Source organism: Staurois parvus, unplaced genomic scaffold, assembly GCF_062004578.1.
Source record: "Staurois parvus isolate SC_StPar_1 unplaced genomic scaffold, SC_StPar_1.0 ptg000320l, whole genome shotgun sequence".
Taxonomy (NCBI): Eukaryota; Metazoa; Chordata; class Amphibia; order Anura; family Ranidae; genus Staurois; species Staurois parvus.
Genome location: NW_028318116.1, coordinates 386283 through 405650, shown reverse-complemented (window position 1 = coordinate 405650; position 19368 = coordinate 386283). Strand labels below are relative to the sequence as shown.

General features: G+C 44.0%; 1 protein-coding gene across 4 annotated transcripts in view; it reads left to right on the top strand.

Annotated features, from left to right (window-relative positions):
* The first annotated feature begins 4187 nt into the window (after nucleotides 1–4187).
* LOC149457451 (glycine N-acyltransferase-like) overlaps nucleotides 4188–19368 on the top strand; it is a 36013-nt gene continuing 20832 nt past the window's right edge. The window contains exons 1-2 of one of the 4 annotated variants that reach the window (XM_089683663.1): nucleotides 4188–4399; nucleotides 4496–4536. In XM_089683663.1, coding sequence (XP_089539789.1) covers nucleotides 4334–4399; nucleotides 4496–4536 — 107 coding nt within the window. In that variant the 5' untranslated portion in view covers nucleotides 4188–4333. The other 3 variants (XM_089683665.1, XM_089683666.1, XM_089683664.1) reach the window with 3 other exon arrangements.

Sequence of the window (19368 nt, the reverse complement as noted above, 5' to 3'; positions counted from 1 at the left end):
AGCTTCACCCCAAAATACTTTCTGCTACACCAGGGGTGTGGAAATGTTTGAAAAAACGACTTGTCCAGGGACTAAATCGGGGTCCCAATCTACTTGTCCCTCATGACAATCTACTTGTTCTGATTAAAAAAAAGAAATTTTTACCAAAACCGTATTTAACCACTTCAAGTCCAGACACTTTCACCACCTTCCTGCCCAGGCCAAATTTCAGCTTTCAGCGCTATCACACTTTGAGTGACAATTACTCAACACTGTACCCATATGAAATTTGTATCCTTTTTTTTGAGACAGATAGAGCTTTCTTTTGGTGGTATTTGATCACCACTGGGTTTTTTATTTTTTGCTATATAAATGAAAAAATACCAAAAAATTTTAAACAAAATCATTTTTTGTAATAAAATTTTGCAAATAAATCATTTTTCTTCATAAATTTAGGCCAAAATGTATTCTGCTACATTTTTGGGACAAAAATAACCCAAAACAGTTTATATTAATTAGTCTGTGTGAAAGGTATAAAGTCTACAAACTATGGGATATACAGTCAGGTCCATAAATATTGGGACATCGACACAATTCTAACATTTTTGGCTCTATACACCACCACAATGGATTTGAAATGAAACGAACAAGATGTGCTTTAACTGCAGACTGTCAGCTTTAATTTGAGGGTATTTACATCCACATCAGGTGAACGGAGTAGGAATTACAACAGTTTGCATATGTGCCTCCCACTTGTTAACGGACCAAAAGTAATGGGACAAAATAATAATCATAAATCAAACTTTCACTTTTTAATACTTGGTTGCAAATCCTTTGCAGTCAATTACAGCCTGAAGTCTGGAACGCATAGACATCACCAGACGATGGGTTTCATCCCTGGTGATGCTCTGCCAGGCCTCTACTGCAACTGTCTTCAGTTCCTGCTTGTTCTTGGGGCATTTTCCCTTCAGTTTTGTCTTCAGCAAGTGAAATGCATGCTCAGTCGGATTCAGGTCAGGTGATTGACTTGGCCGTTGCATAACATTCCACTTCTTTCCCTTAAAAAACTCTTTGGTTGCTTTTGCAGTATGCTTTGGGTCATTGTCCATCTGCACTGTGAAGCGGCGTCCAATGAGTTGTGAAGCATTTTGCTGAATATGAGCAGATAATATTGCCCGAAACACTTCAGAATTCATCCTGCTGCTTTTTTTCAGCAGTCACATCATCAATAAATACAAGAGAACCAGTTCCATTGGCAGTCATACATGCCCACGCCATGACACTACCCCCACCATGCTTCACTGATGAGGTGGTATGCTTAGGATCATGAGCAGTTCCTTTCCTTCTCCATACTCTTCTCTTCCCATCACTCTGGTACAAGTTGATGTTGGTCTCATCTGTCAATAGGATGTTGTTCCAGAACTGTGAAGGCTTTTTTAGATGTCGTTTGGCAAACTCTAATCTGGCTTTCCTGTGTTTGAGACTCACCAATGGTTCATATCTTGTGGTGAACCCTCTGTATTCACTCTGGTGAAGTCTTCTCTTGATTGTTGACTTTGACACACATACACCTACCTCCTGGAGAGTGTTCTTGATCTGGCCAACTGTTGTGAAGGGTGTTTTCTTCACCAGGGAAAGAATTCTTCGGTCATCCACCACAGTTGTTTTCTGTGGTCTTCCGGGACTTTTGGGGTTGCTGAGCTCACCAGTGAGTTCCTTCTTTTTAAGAATGTTCCAAACAGTTGTTTTGGCCACGCCTAATGTTTTTGCTATCTCTCTGATGGGTTTGTTTTGTTTTTTCAGCCTAATGATGGCTTGCTTCACTGATAGTGACAGCTCTTTGGATCTCATCTTGAGAGTTGACAGCAACAGATTCCAAATGCAAATAACACACTTGAAATGAACTCTGGACATTTTATCTGCTCATTGTAATTGGGATAATGAGGGAATAACAGACACCTGGCCATGGAACAGCTGAGAAGCCAATTGTCCCATTACTTTTGGTCCCTTAACAAGTGGGAGGCACATATGCAAACTGTTGTAATTCCTACACCATTCACCTGATTTGGATGTAAATACCCTCAAATTAAAGCTGACCGTCTGCAGTTAAAGCACATTTTGTTTGTTTCATTTCAAATCCATTGTGGTGGTGTATAGAGCTAAAAATGTTAGAATTGTGTCGATGTCCCAATATTTATGGACCTGACTGTATATCTGAAAATTGATCAGTTGAGATCCTAAAATGCAAGACGCTGGTATGGGGTATGACAGTGATCAGGATGTAGGTATGGTGATGATCAGGACATTAGCATGAGGTATGGCGGTGGTGTATGGTGCTATGGCAGAAGCCAGGACACTGTTATGGGGTAGGGGGTGATCAGTATGCTGGTATGGGGCATGGCGGTGATCAGAACTCTGATACGGGGTAGGGGGGTGATCACGATGATGGTATGGCGGCGATCAGGACATGGTATGGGATTTGGCGGTGATCACGACGCTGGTATGGGGTATAGCAGTGATCAGGGCGCTGCTATGGGGTATGGCAGTGATCAGGGTGCTAATATGGTATATGGCAGTGATCAGGGTGTTGGTTTGGAGTATGGCAGTGATCAGGACATTGGTATAATGTATGGGGGTGTTTTGTGTGCACTGGGACAGGTGACAGGGCCTCCCTGCATTATTTATTATGGGCCTTGAGTGCAGTGTTTAGAAACACATGGGGCACTAAATTGGGGCACTGGGGTGGCTGGCACTGCAGTGTGTGTTGGTACAAGCAGCCTGACAGGTCGCTGTACACTCACACACTGCAGGATCGCTTCTTTCTGCTCTCACACTGACAGCAGAGAGAAGCCATCTTTACTTTCAGTTTCAATGTTTACTATGTGACTGCTGTAATTGGTCACAGCAGTCACATGGTAAAACATCACGTGATAGCCCGAATACAATAGGAAGAACGGTCAGCTGCACACCAGAGGATAGATGAATATAGTGTGTATTTATTGATCCATAGGACATACAATACACCAGGACATGAATACAGGACTTGTTAACGCGTGTCACACAATCTCGTGCTTAATCAGTTAAAAGACTATGATTAAGCAGGATATCGTATGAAACGCGTTAACAAGTCCTGTATTCATGTCCTGGTGTTTTGTGTGTCCTATGGATCAATAAATATACACTATATTCATCTATCCTCCAGTGTGCGGCTGACCCTTCTTCCTATTGCATGGTGTGTGGTGGCGAGCCAGAGCCTTCACCTGTTGTGGATTGATCTGGATTGTTTGCCTGAGCAGTATACCTTTTGTTCTTTGGATAGCCCGAACACAGCAATAATGTGATCCACTGTGTCTGGGCGACACACTGATCACCGGGCTCCATAGTGCACACTCTGTGAGACACACAGGAGCCATCAATGGGGGCTGAAATTCAAGTACATCGGCCCGCATCTGCGCTGCTTCCCATCCACTGTCTATGTACAATGGGTGGACGGGAAGAGATTAAATCTGCAGTAAGTAATGTCTGGGGCTTTTAAAAGCAAAAGGGGCTTTATGGCGACTTAAACATTTAATATTTTTAACACTGCCCTGTTTATCTCCTCCTCCCCTCCCTGCCTGTCTCTAGCACCGCACCCGGGGACTAGGGGGGGAAGAGACCTTGCAGTGTAATGAGCACTGATTGGGTACTTGTCAGGAAAAGGGAGTGTCTGACTTATCTTTTATTCCTTTCACTGCCAGAGTTGTTTTTGCGATTTTTCCAGCCGTTTAAAAAATCATTTAAGGCTTGAAGATTACATAAAACTCCAAAACATTATATATTTTCTGAAAGCAGAGACCCTAGAGAATAACTTAGTGGTAGTTCCAATTTTTTTACACAATCACACGATATTATCACAAAGGTCTAGGAAACGCAAAATTTCAATAAAAAATATGCTTAAAGTTAATTTTAGGGCACTGTTGAAAGGCAACATGTTTTTTATTTCAGATATTTATGGATTCTTACTGCCTGTTTGTCAAAGAACCATTTGGCCTATTGAATGGAATCTTGGAGTGTCAAGAAAAGCAAGTATTTAAAACAAGATGGGTGTAACAAAATGCTGCATACCAAAATACTTATCTTGAGAGTTCACACATACCCCCAAGCGGTGGAGCATGGAGATAAGAGAGCCTCAGCCCATATTCCCTGGTGACACAAAAATTAAAAGGACCGATTACATGGCGTCTAGCCAGAAGGAAGAAACCAGATCTGGACTGGAATATTGATCTGGGTCCGAGCATTGTTTGCAATAAAGCAATGCCCCCGGGTAGAGACGACATAATTCTGGGAGGATGGCTGGGTAATACAACACTTTCTAATGAATATGGAGGACAGCCCCTTACGAGTTATGGACTGTTGCTCATTGGACGGAGGACTACACCAGGTGGGTCAAGGGTGTGTGTGTGGGTGGTTTGAGAGTGCTTTTAAACACAGTTTTGGCTATGCTTCTGCCTCCTCTTTGTCCATTTTTCCTACCTAGGATCCAGATAAAAAAAAACTCAGCTTTGAGGACGAACTTACGTAAGGTATCATCTTTACTATTATTCCTATATACTCTGTAATATTGGTTTAGATTCCTCTGTTAGTGCTTTACCACCTTTGTAAATAAATAAGTAGTAATTCATCCCCCATATAGTAATTCATCCCCCATAGTAATTCATCCCCCATAGTAATTCATCCCCCATATAGTAATTCATCCCCCATAGTAATTCATCCCCCATAGTAATTCATCCCCCATATAGTAATTCATCCCCCATAGTAATTCATCCCCCATATAGTAATTCATCCCCCATAGTAATTCATCCCCCATATAGTAATTCATCCCCCATAGTAATTCATCCCCCATAGTAATTCATCCCCCATATAGTAATTCACCCCCCATAGTAATTCATCCCCCATATAGTAATTCATCCCCCATATAGTAATTCATCCCCCATAGTAATTCATCCCCCATATAGTAATTCATCCCCCCTATAGTAAGTCCCCACTTGTCAATTTACTTACCTTTGCTCCGCGCGTTCCTCTCGCCGTGTTCCCGCGCCGTTCCGGTCTTCAGGGCGGACTGTGAGAGGAGCCTAGCTCCCCTCACGTTCGTCACGCTGCCCCGCCTACACACATCCTGACAGCCAATGTATCACGCTCCGCGGGCCGAATTAAAAGGTCCGCCGGGCCGTATACAGCCCGCGGGCCGTAGTTTGCCCATTGCTGCCCTAGCAGTACAGTGTCACCATGGTGACACACTGTACTACTTGTGGGGGGTGATGAAGATTTTTTTTTTTTTTACACTGATTGCTTTTACACCCATAAAGGCTGTAAAAGCAATCATTTCTCCTTCTCCCTAGCTGCATTCCTGCAGCCATTGAGAAATACTGTGTGAGCTGTGATTGGTCACAGCTTGTCACATGGTACAAGGCTGTTGTGAATAGCCTTGTACCATGTGACCTCTGTGATCATTCACAGATTTCACACGTAGTAAGCAATGATCTCACAAGTGACATCTTGCTTACTACTCTGCATGTGATCACTGATTGGCTAATCAGTGATCACATGATCGGGACCTCGCACGGAGGTCCCGTCCGACGATCGGTGTTTCACTGTGTCCGGAGGACACAGTGGGCACAGCATCGCGGTGCTGCGCGCTCCCAGGAAGCGCGCACAAACAGGCGGCCGGGAAAGCCATAATAAACGGCCACCCGACCCTGCACTGTCACCGGCCGGCCATTTATATACAACGGCCGGACGGGAAGTGGTTAAGGAGGGGGGGGGCTCCCTCAGGTTCATCTGCCCTTGGTCTATCGATTAAATGCATGTGCCTCTACTATAAGGGCTCTCAAAATTTGTAGAGTTAGGACCACAGAATATCTGGGTGCCGTGAAGTGGCTCTGTGGCTTACATATGTATTTGCAAATGTGTGCTAACTAAACCCCTGTTTTTAAACGCATATTGTTAGATAGGTTAATTTGGTTGTTGGCTAGCTGGCTGGCAAGTTGAACTGGGTATTTTCTTTTCTTTTGATATGCGATGCCTGTCCCTGTTCCTTGCTGCAAAAGCCAGTTATAGACCGGGGCAGTGACCACCTTCTTGTACTATGTTCAGAGTAAGTCCAAGAATAATTTTAAATTCCTCAATGGTGAGGGGTTTCCACACAAATGGGCAGGTATATGAAGAATTGGGATTGATGGCTATATATTGGCTGGCATACAGGTTACACTGCTTCACAATGTAATTTAGGAGATCATTAGTAAAAAATAAATGAAAAAAACAAATTGGGGTATCATGTTCTGCTTGAGGGCCTGGTTGTGCTGTAAAAGGAGGAATTGTAGGTTCTGCTGAATTATGGGCAGCCACGTGGGATATAAAAGTACATCTGGGAGGCTAGTATGGGCCCTACCTCATTGTGGATGGGAAACCCTGCTACTAGTGCCTGACCTATCATCTTGGAATGCGCCCCTGCTTGTACTCACCATGGCATCAGCATTTCTAGCACTACTGGTGGATGCCTGCCTATCTTCTGGGAGTGCTCTAATGCTTGTACTCGCCACTGCGCTACTGGTGGATGCCTGCTCCTCCTCAGAATTCGTTGCTGATTCACTGCTTTCAACTGGCTCATACTCAGAATCTGTGTCTGACAGAGAGAGTTCTCTGCTACTCTCATCTGTCATACTCAGTATCTGGAAAGTCTCCTGGCTGGTGTATAATTTCTTTTGACATGTTTATGCTACATTGCTGATATTAATGATCTTGATGTTCACTGGTACAGATGTGGATTTGACACTGATACTCTGTGACAGATATTGATCACTGGTACTGATGTGGATTTGAGACTGGTACACTGTGACAGATATTGATCACTGGTACAGGTGTGGATTTTATTCTGGTACATCGTGACAGATGTGGATCACTGGTACAGATGTGGATTTCACACTGGTACGCTGTGACAGATGTGAATCACTAGTACAGATGTGGATTTTACATTGGTACGCTGTGACAGATGTGAATCACTAGTACAGATGTGGATTTTACATTGGTACGCTGTGACAGATGTGAATCACTAGTACAGATGTGGATTTTACATTGGTACGCTGTGACAGATGTGAATCACTAGTACAGATGTCGATTTTACACTATGGGGTGATCAGTGTGTTTGTAACTCACTGTTTAACACAGATCGGCTCTGCTTCTCCTCACTAACAGACTGGCGGCCTTGTTGACATTTCATGATGGCTGTGATTGGACACAGCCATCATGTGATCAGAAGGGCAAATCAGAGAGCTCTTCTGCTGTGCGGTGCTGCGCTGTGTCCAGGGGACACAAGCACACCGAGAGTGCACAGCTGTACGGCCACATTTTGAGGGACCTTCAGGAACATTCACTCAGAACGGCGAAGATCCCACCTGGCCGTTTATGTGCAGTGGCCAGATGGGAAGCGGTTAAAGGATATATCCCATTCAGAAGAAAAACATACAAATGTACCTACTGATTTAGTATTACTCCAGCAACTTATAATTGCAAAAATTAACTACGGGCCTTATTGATAGCAGACCATGATAGATTTCTCAAAAAATATAAATTAACCACTTGCCCTCCAGAGGATTTACTCCCCTTCCTGACCAGGCCTTTTATTGCTATTTGGCGCTGCACTATTTCAACTGATAATTGTGTGGTCATGCAATGATGTACCCAAACAAAATTTTGGTAATTATTATACAGTATTTATAAAGCGCCAATAGTTCACTCAGCGCTGTACATTACAAAGGGGGATAGAACATGTGACAGAACAACAATACAATGCAAAATATGAGGAGATCGAGGGCCCTGCTCTTTTCGAGCTTACAATCTAGGAGGGAGGGGATGGTGGCACAGGAGGAGATAGCTGTGGGGGATGGGGTGGTAGGAAGAGTGGAGGAGGTCGGCAAGTTAGCAGGGGGTGGGGTAGGCTTCCCTGAAGAGGTGGGTTTTCAGGGTGCGCCTAAAGGAGAGGAGAGTAGGTGATAATCTGATGGGTTGGGGCAGGGAGTTCCAGAGTATGGGTGACACCCTGGAGAAGTCCTGGAGGTGGGCATGGGAGGAGGAGACCAGGGAACTAGAGAGAAGGAGGTCTTGTGAGGAGCGGAGTGTGCGTGCTGGGTGGTACTTGGATATTAGGTCAGTGATGTAGTTCGGGGCAGTATGGTGGACAGCTTTGTACGTCAGTGTTAGGATTTTGAATTTGATCCGTTGCGCAATCGGAAGCCAGTGGAGGGATTGGCAGAGGGGGGTGGCAGAAATGGAGCAGTTGAAAAGGTGAATGAGTCTGGCAGCCGTATTCAGGATCGACTGAACCGGGGATAGCCAGCGGCGAGGCAGGCCAGTAAGGAGGGAGTTGCAGTAGTCGAGTCGTGATATGATGAGGGAGTGGATGAGCTGTTTAGTGGTTTCTGGGGTTAGGAACGTGCGTATTTTGGCGATGTTGCGCAGGTGGAGTCTGCACGAGGACGGAGCCTTGAGGGACCCCAACAGAGAGGGGGAGTGAGGGGGAGGTGGTAGCATTATAGGTAATGCTGAAAGAGCATTGTGACAGGTAGGATGAGAGCCAGGAGAGAGCAGAATTTCTGAGGCCGAGGGAGTGTAGTTTTTTGAGGAGGAGGGGGTGGTCGACTGTGTCGAAGGCCGCAGAGAGGTCAAGGAGTAGGAGCACTGAATAGTGGCCATTAGCTTTGGCGGTTAGCAGGTTGTTGTAGAGTTTAAGTAAGGCAGTTTCGGTGGAGTGTAGGGGACAGAAGCCGGACTGTAGGGGATCGAGGAGGCTGTTGTCGTTGAGGTGAGGTGAGAGCTTAGGCGGGTGTAGACTAGGCGCTTGAGGAGTTTGGATGTAAATGGGAGCAGGGAGATGGGTCTGAGGTTGTTCGGGTCATTGGGGTCCAGGGAGGGCTTTTTAAGTATGTGTCAGGGCAGGGGCCGAGGAACGGACAGGCAGGCCTAACAATGTATCGCACTGGCTGACGACAACCACCACCCACAGACCGAAGTCCCTCAGGGTGCGGAGTCTAAGTCCCAGGCTGCCCTTCACCAGGGCCCCTGATGGTGGGGATGGACTTGACGCAGCCAGGAACCAGGTCGCGGCCCCCGAGACACCTCAGCTGCGGTAGTGGCCGCCGCCAATGGCGTGTAGCTGGTGGAAGAGACAAAAGAGTAGTCATACAGGCAGGGTCAACAACAACAGGACAAAACAGTACAGGACAGCAGACGAGAATCACAGGTCACGAGCCGGGTTCAGCAACAGAGGGTCAGATCAAAGGAGAATACAAAGAATAGTCGAGTCACAAGCCGAATCAGATACCAGGAGAGTCACGAGAGTCAGAACAGAGTAATAGCAACACCAAGACACAAGACACAAGTGCAAAGAGCATGTGCGGGCCACAGGCTTATATGTCATCAGCCACACCCCTCTGGGGGATGGACCTCAGAGACCTGAAGGCATAAAAGGATTCCCACCATGCACAGCAGAATCCAAGATGGACACCAGCACATGGAGTAACATAACCTCAGGGAAAAGGTAGGACCTTGACAGTATGGGAGTGATGTGTGCATATTTCAGAGGGGAGGGGAAAGTGCCGGAGGAGAGGGAGAGATTAGAGATGTGGGTGAGGGAGCGTAGGATGGAGGGGGAGGGAGGTCGTAGGAGTTGTGAGGGGATAGGGTCGAGGGGGCAGGTGGTGAGGCGGGCATCAGAGAGGATCTTGGAGACTTCCTCAATGGTAGTAAGGTCAAAGGTGCGGAGTGTTGGGGGGGCTTCAGTATGAGGAATGTAGGGTGGGGTGGAAGTGGAGGTCAGAGCAGTGGTGGGGCCAGGGGAGAGGGGTGATGAGGGAGTAGCTGAGTGAGGGGGAACGGGGTTGGAGGGAGTTTGAGCAGCGACGAAGTCCCTGCGGGTTATGTCGAGGGGGGGTGAGGGGGTAGCTATGTGAGAGGGGACGGGTTGAGAGGGCGTGTGAGTTGTGGCGATGTCCTTGCGAATTGTGTCAATCTTGTTTTTGAAGTGATTGGCAATCTCAAGGGCGGTGAGTAAGGTGCTGGGTGGAGATGGGGGTGGCAAGAGTAGAGAGTTGAAGGTGGAGAAGAGTCGGCGAGGTTTGGAGAGGGCCTTGATGAGGGTCAGGAAGTAGGCTTGTTCGGCTCTGTGGAGGGAGGAGGTGTAGGTGTGGAAGGCAGATTTATAGCGGGTGAAGGCTTGTTGGGATTTGGTTTTGCGCCATAGTCGCTCCAGGGCACGACTGTGTCATTTGAGGGTTTTGGTGTGATCAGTCTGCCAGGGCTGGAGCGGTCGGGGTCTGATTTTTCGTGTGGTTAAAGGCGCTAGTGAGTCAAGGGCTGTTGACAGCACGTTGTAGGCAGTCATAGCCAAGTCGGGGCAGGACATGGGGAGGATGCTGTCGTGGAGTTGATCGGCTGCAGAGTGGAGGGGGGCAGGGTTAAGGTTGCGGAGGTTACGGCTGGTAGTAGTGTGACATTTGGAGGGGTAGGCGTTGGAGGACGAGGAGATAGAGAAGGTAATCAGGTTGTGGTCAGAGAGAGAGAAGGGGGTGTTAGTGAGGTTGTGGGGAGCGCAGCAGTCGGAGAAGACAAGATCAAGGATATTACCGTCGGAGTGGGTGGTGGATTATATGCACTGTGCAAGTGCAAAGGAGGAGGTTAAGTGGAGGAGATGGGATGTGGCTGGGTTGTCGACGTTGACAGGGATGTTGAAATCCCCAAGGATGATGGTGGGTAGCTCAGAGGAGAGGAAGAAGGGTAGCCAGTAGGAAAAGTCATCCAGGAAATGGGATATGGATCCAGGAGGCCGGTATATCACAGCAATCTTCAGGGGGGTAATGCCCATCACATTTCTTTAGGTCCAAAATGGACAGTACAAATACCCCAAATGACCCTTTTTTTGGAAAGTAGACGCCCTAAGCCATCTGATGAGAGGCATATTGAGTCCATGGAAGATTTATTTTTTTTTCCACAAGTTTTTGGAAAATGACAACCATTTTTTTTTACACAAAGTTGTCACTTAAATGATAGATTGCTCACACAAGCAATGGGTATATGTGGAATTACACCCCAAAATGCATTCTACCGATTATGGGGATACCACATGTGTGACTTTTTGGGAGCCTAGCTACATGCAGGAGCCTGAAATCCAATGACCGCTTTGAAAGCCTGAAGGTGTGTAACTTCCTCATTTCACTTCTTCACTACCTATCACAGTTTTGGAGGCCCTTAAATGCCAGGATAGCACCAAATCCCCCAAGATGACCCCTTTTTTGGAAAGTAGACACCCCAAGGAATTTCATAGGAAGCATGGTGTGTGTTTTGCATATCTCATTTTTTCTCACAAGGTTTTGAAATATAAAAAAAGAAAAGAAAAAAATATGTTTTTATTTTCTTTCTTCATTTTCCAAAAACTTGTAGCAACAAACGAGATCGGCAAAATACTCAACATGCTTCTTATCAAATTCCTTGGGGTGTCTGCTTTCCAAAAAGGGGTCATTTGGGGGAGTTTGGTGCTATCCTGGCATCTAAGGGCTTCCGAAACTGTGATAGGTACTGTATTTTCCGGCGTATAAGACGACTTTTTACCCCTTGAAAATCTTTTCAAAAGTCGGGGGTCGTCTTATACGCCGGTATACGGCATGCTGACACTTGGTGTCAGGGCGGCACTTTTTAGGGGGCCGCCGCCGCCCCCCCTTCCAACGGAAGGGACACTAAGTACAGGGGTGGGCAGGGGCTGCTGTTTCTTACCTGGCTCCGGTCCCAGTCCCACGACGATCCAGTCCAGGATGCCTGAAGGTACTTATTGAATTTGGGGTCCTGTACTTGGCTAGACTGCCAACTATTCTCTCACATGTGGTATCTCCATACTCAGGAGAAGTAGCAGAATGTATTTTGGGGAGTAATTTAACATATACCCATGGCATATGTGAGCAATAAATTATTTAAGTGACAATTTTGTGTAAAAAATTTTTTTTTTATTTTGTAATTTTCCAAAAACTTGTGGTAAAAAAATAAATTCTTCTATTGACTCAACATGCTTTTCAGCAAATAGTTTGGGGTGTCTACTTTCCAAAAAGGGGTCTTTTTGCGGTGGGGGCATTTTATGCCCAGCATTAGAAGTTTATACCACACATCACTCACTCTTCTAACCACCTGAAGACCAAGCCTTTTTTGCAAGGAAATTACTTTGAACCCCCAAACATTATATTTTTTTAAAGCAAACACCCTAATGAATAAAAGGGTGGGTGCTGCAATTTTTTATGTCACATAGTACTCACGCAGCGATTTTTCAAACACAAATTTTTTGAAAAAAATACACTGTTTTTAATTTTAATGCACAAAAACACAGTATATTGACCAATTATTTGGTAAAATATAAAAAATTATTGTATGCTGAGTAAATAGATACCAAATATGACATGCTTTAAAACTGTGCATGCCCCGTGCAATGGCGACAAACTGCATACACATTTAATATACATTGTGACGATTGCGAAGTCAGACCCCCAGCCCTTCTCACCAATCTAAAACCGCGCTGTCACGTGCGTAACAATGCCACGCTCAGCAGCACCCTGCACAAAGATTTTCCAGCTAATGGACCACAATCTCTGTACCTGCAGCCTGAGAGCGATTGTTGCTGGGTCAGGTTAATGATGCAATTAACCCTTCAGACTGCCAAAACCGCCTTTTTGTAGAGAAAAGGAGGAAACTAATATATTAGCAATAACACTATGATGTTTGAATAATCGTCTGTTTACCACTGTCACCACAGGCAGAGATACAGTTGGGCAAAAAAGTATTTAGTCAGCCACCAATTGTGCAAGTTCTCCCACTTAAAAAGATGAGAGAGGCCTGTAATTGGCATCATAGGTAGACCTCAACTATGAGAGACAAAATGAGAAAAAAAATCCAGACAATCACATTGGCTGATTTGGAAAGAATTTATTTGCAAATTATGGTGGAAAATAAGTATTTGGGCAATATCAAAAGTTCATCTCAATACTTTGTTATATATCCTTTGTTGGCAATGACAGAGGTCAAACGTTTCCTGTAAGTCTTCACAAGGTTGGCACACACTGTTGCTGGTATGTTGGCCCATTCCTCCATGCAGATCTCCTCTAGAGCAGTGATGTTTGGGGCTGTCGCTGGGCAACACAGACTTTCAACTCCCTCCAAAGGTTTTCTATGGGGTTGAGATCTGGAGACGGGCTAGGCTACTTCAGGACCTTGAAATGCTTCTTACGAAGCCACTCCTTTGTTGCCCGGGTGGTATGTTTGGGATCATTGTCATGTTGGAAGACCCAGCCACGTTTCATCTTCAATGCCCTTGCTGCTGGAAGGAGGTTTGCACTCAAAATCTCATGATACATGGCCCCATTCATTCTGTCCTGTACATGGATCAGTTGTCCTGGTCCCTTTGTGGAGAAACAGCCCCAAAGCATGATGTTGCCACCCCCATGCTTCACAGTAGGTATGGTGTTCTTTGGATGCAACTCAGCATTCTCTCTCCGCCAAACAACGAGTTGTGTTTCTACCAAACAGTTCTATTTTGGTTTCATCTGACCATATGACATTCTCCCAATCCTCTTCAAATCCTCTAGCAAACTTCAGATGGGCCCGGACATGTACTGGCTTAAGCAGGGGGAAACGTCTGGCACTGCAGGATCTGAGTCCCTGGCGGCGTAGTGTGTTACTGATGGTATCCTTTGTTACGTTGGTCCCAGCTGTCCGCAGGTCATTCACTAGGTCCCCCCTTGTGTGAAGCTGCAGGCATCATCCTGGTATAACTACTCGCTGGTCCTTGTGTATATGCTATGTTTTGTTTTTTTTATGCAGCCTGTAGGCTGAATTAAAAAAAGAGAAGAAATCTCTGCCAGAAAAAGTGTGTGGTATGCCCACCATTAGAATATACCTCCCTGCATCCATCCACTTCTAATGGTGGGCACACATGAAATGTGCCGAAAAATATTATAAAATATATATGCCCAAGCATAGGGGCCATCCACCCACTGGCCACCTCAGGCCCCCATGGTTCAGCATATATGCTCTTTTTTTAACTGCAGATGAAAAATCTCATCCAACAGCACTGCACACACCTACTTAGCAAGACCCTGTTGCTTTCAGAATAAACAAGTCGGTGCTGCAGCTGAATGACATCCTCATTTCTCAAGCCGGCTTTTTCCCCCTAAGACGGGTATTTACAAGCCGTCGGGGGAAATCCTGGCGATTAGGTTGCACGGTGCCACATGACATCATCTCCCACTGCTTGTAAAAGCAATCTTGCAGCTAATTAGCCGCTAGGATTGCTTTTACATGAAAGCCGATCACCGGCTAAAAAAAACGATACCAGGATGATGCCTGCAGCTGTAGGCATCATCCTGGTATAACCATTCAAATCCAGTGATGTACCAGTACATCGCTGGTCCTTGTTGGTTATATATGCTATGTTCTTTTTTTTTTTTGTATGCAGCCTGTGGAATGCATGAAAAAATGAGAAGAAATCTCTGCCAGAAAAAGTGTGTGGTATGCCCACCATTAGAATATACCGCCCTGTTTCCACCCACTTCTAATGGTGGGCACACATTAGGTCACACAGTACCACATGCGCCAATTCCAAGGTTGTACAAATGTCTAAATAGTGGCACGCTTGAATAAAGATTGTCCACACATAAGTGGCACCCCATATGGAAAAAGGATGACACCAAGTCCTAAACTATCTTTCCACTGCTCCCCATGTAGTCTGGGCAGCCGGGGGGCTCCACGTGACTATCTTTTCCCTCGTAAATCCAAAACTTATATGTATAGCCTGTTGCCCTCTCACAGGTCTTCTACATCTTGACCCCATATCTGGCACGCTTGCTGGGGAGAAATTGTTTGTATGCAAGGTGGGCCAGAAAAATTAATGAGGGACTCATCAACGCAGAATTTTATGGGGGGTATAGACATCTGCAATTTTTGGTTAAGGTGATTTACGAGAGGCTGAATTTTTTGGAGCCGGTCAAATTCAGGGTCACCTCGAGGACGACAGAGTGTATTGTCGTTGAAATGCATAAAACACATTATACTCATATCTATGTCTGGCCATGGCAGCAGAGAAAACGGGCATATGATGAATCAGATCTGTGGACCAATACAACCGCAATTAAATTTTTTTAGGAATGCCCATGTTGAGGGTTAGGCCCCAAAAAAATGGAAATTTGGAAACCGTAATAGGTTTCCATGCGAATGGTCTAGCAAGGTTTGAATTTAGGTTGGCGGCGATAAATTGTTGTGCATATAAAATGCTTTGATCCACAATCAATGCATACAGATAATCTGTGAAAAACAGCTCCACAAAATCAAGGGGAGTAGTTAAATTTGCTGTTTCCACCTAAATTTCAGGTTGGGCAGTGAATGGGGAAAGTACGGGTGCTGCAGAATTTGTGGGCTGCCAATCAGGATTTGCAAGCACATCTGGAAGTATACTAGGGGTTCTACAGGCCTGTGTGCAAATTCTTGGTGGTTGTGGGAAAATACTTGTGCTCGCCACCACACCAGCTTGTACTGCACTTATGGGACTCACCACGTCACCAAATGTTACTGCAGTTCTGGTATGTGAAAGACCAGGATGTACTAGGCTGCTGGTGCTCGCCATTTCACCAAAAGGTAGTGTGGCACTAGTACTGGCACTCTACTGCATATGAGAGTCATCAAAATTTACTGGCAAGTGCTAACAGAGATCAGGCCTGATTCTGCGAACACTGCGGTTTTGTGTGCAATGTATCAAGTGACAGTGACCTACTAACAGTTCACTTGCTAGGTGAGAAAGGGGGGGGGGGTAAGCGTAATGGCTAAACGCAGGTGTAGGCAGGTGCTGGGGCTGATCCCGCTAACGCTGCGTTTTTGGGGACATTGTGCTAATGTGAATGCTGGTATAGTGCTGATCTGATCACAGATATTGATCCGTTTAGACACTATACTAGCAATGGAGGTTTATTGTGTATGAGCGTGTTCCTGGCAATCAAGGGGTTAAATGTGATTACTGCTTTAATAACAGGCAATCTGACTCTATCTGGGAGGGGCGTGAAAACCACGGGAGCGCGAATCACGTATATATATGATTGCGTGCACCCGTGCCACCCTGTAGCAGTATTTCTGCTATAGGGCGGTCAGGAAGCGGGTACAGAAGCAGTTTGTGTTACGGTGTTGTGTTACTTTAACTGACAATTGCGCGGTCATGCAACCCTGCACCAAAATGAAATTTACGTCCTTTTTTTCCCACAAATTGAGCTTTCTTTTGGTAGTATTTGATCGCCTGTGTGTTTTTATTTTTTGTGCTATAAAAAAAAGGCAGACAATTTTGAGAAAAAAAAAAATATCTTGGACTTTTTGCTATAAAAAATGTCCAGTAAAAAAATTTCAAAATTAAATTTCATCATAAATTTAAAACAAAATGTATTCTGCGACATGTATTTGCTAAAAAAAAATCCCAATACATGTAAATTAATTGGTTTACATGAAAGTTATAGCGTCTACAAATGGCGGTATAGATACTGAAATTTTTGTTTATACTAATAATGGCGGTGATCAAGGACTTATGACGGGACTGCGGCGGACATTCTGGCATGGGGGGAACTAACATGCCCAGTAACACCAATACAGTGATCAGTGGAAAAATAAAATTACCGACACTGTATTAATGGCACTGGGGAGGAAGGGGTTAACATTAGAAGGCAATCAAAGGGTTAACTGAGTGAGGGGAGTGTTTCACTAGGGGGTGGGGGTGTGTGCTTCACTGTACACACACTGATCCGGATGGATGAGCTCATCCATCCGGATCAGTGTGCTCAAACTGACAGGGAGGAGAGCTGCATTGAAAACAATGCAGCCGTCCTCCCTGTCAGTGTTTGCCGGTAATCCCTAGGTTCTGGCGGGCAATGACACCCGCGGCTGCGATTGGCGCGGGTAGGGTGTTTGCGCACCCCCTACCCGAAATGCAAAATCACGTATATATACATGATTTTGTGCAGTAGTGCCGCCCTGCCGCAGTATATCTACTGTGGCTGGTTGGCAAGTGGTTGAAAAGAAAAAGCTTCTAGAAAGGACCACAAAGAAGAAAAGAAAACTACAACCACAAGCAATCACCAGCAGTCAAAAGCAAAACTGTTTTCACTCTCCACTCAAATTTCCCAAAGAATCTAAGAATTGCTAAGCTGCAATATAATAAATGTTTGTTTTTGGTTCAATATCCCTTTAATAAACAGTAAGCATAGTTAAATGTTTTTAACCGTTTGACGCCCGGCCTATGGCCAAATGGCGTCCGTAAAAATGTATTAGCTTTCCGGGAGGCCGCCATATGCGCATATGTACTACTTTGGACATAGTGAAATATGAAAAAAAAATCTTAAAATTTTTTTTAAAAAATTTAATAAAAAATGTAAAATAAAAAAATAAAAAAAATATATATATATATATTTTTTTCACACTGTCACCAGTCAGTGTCCCTGATCACCGCCATGCCAGTTATATAATGACGCTGTCCAACAAAATGTACAAAGATTACACAAGAGGAGGAGTGCAAAGTCAAATCCACTCCCTAGCTACTATTCAGTGGTTCATCAGAGGTCTTTATCTGAAAAGACCTCTGATGAACCACTGACTAGTAGCTAGGGAGTAGATTTGACTTTGCACTCCTCCTCTTGTGTAATCTTTGTACACCTTTCTTGAAATAAATATACTCCTGTTCAGAGAATCTTTACAAGCTGACTGTAAAGACTGGATAGGATACCAGAGGAGCGCATATCATAGACTACATGCTACAGCAAGATCATATATGCCAAAGCCTAAGGGTGTGCGAAGTTAGCTTGTAGATTTCTCACTGCCTCTACAATGACTCAGCAAGTCAGCAACTGTCATTGTGCAGTTGAATTAAATGGCGAGCAAAAAAGTCTAAAAGAGCCTTCTTATCTTTGTGAGGACCTTGGAAATCTAGTCCCGGAAATGAAGGAATAAGAAGAGTTTTTGATTCCATAGTATTGAATATGCATACAAATACTCACAGAGGGTAATAGTATTACTGTAGTAGTAGCACTACTGTTTGTTGGGTCACAGTGTGCACACAGTGTTGGAATGGTCACGGAGTGTTCACAATTTATAAATTATACATAAAAAATTACTTATAATTATATATATTAGTTTTTTTTTGTGGTTTTTTTTGTGTGTTTTTGCACATTTTTGATTGTTTGTGTTTTGCATGAATTAGAGTATTATTTATTTATTTAAGGGTAATGCACTATAGTTTATTTCTTTGTTTTGATGTTTTTTCGCTACAAAATTAGGATTATTATCCTTCCTACTGGAATTCTCACTGGAAGTTTGGAATTTGAACTTTCTGATTTTGTTGGACATATTTTGTTGGACACATTCGAATTGGACACTTTATGATTATATTTGGTGATAATTTTGGATTATTGTGAATTATTTTTGGATTTTACACAAAAAGGTATTTTATTATATTGTACTTTCTAGGGAGAAAGTGTGACTTTTTGGTGGGATTTAGGAGGTCAGGCATTTATTTATTTATATGATGACGCTGTACTGCACTGGTGACAGTATGTAAAAAAAAATAGTGAAAATAAATTTTTTTATTTTTTCATTTTCCAAAAAATTATGACAAAAAAATACAGCTTCAAAAAACTCGCCATGCCTCTTATGAAGTACGTCGGACTGTCTACTTTGCAAAACGTGGTCATTTGGGGGATATCTGTACTATTCTGACATTCTTGGACCTCAAGAAATTAGATTGGCTGTCAGTACTTCAGGATTGATCAATATTCAGATCTATACCATAGTTTGTGAACTCTATAACTTTCCTACAAACTAAAAAATACATCCTAATTTGGGTTATTTTCACCAAAGACATGGAGCAGAATACATCTCGGCCTAAATTTATGAAGAACAATTATTTATTTGCAAACTTTTATAACAGAAACAAAGAAAAACGTGTTTTTTTTCAAAATTTTTGGTCTTTTTTGTTAACTTAGCAAAAAATAAAAACCCCAGCGATGATTAAATACCACCAAAAGAAAGCTCTAGTTGTGTGAAGAAAATTCTAAAATTTTAGTTTGTGTACAATGTTGTATGACTGCGCAATTGTCATTCAAAGTGTGAGAGCGCTGAAACCTGAAAAATGGCCTGGGCAGGAAGGTGTAAAATTGCACGGTATTGAATTGGTTAAACACCTCATAAAAAAATATTGTATCCTGAATAAAGATAGAGTGGGAAAGTAAATATGATCTTATACTTACAAGGTCATATGAGACACCCTGCGGGGTTTATTTACTAATGTTGGTTCACTCA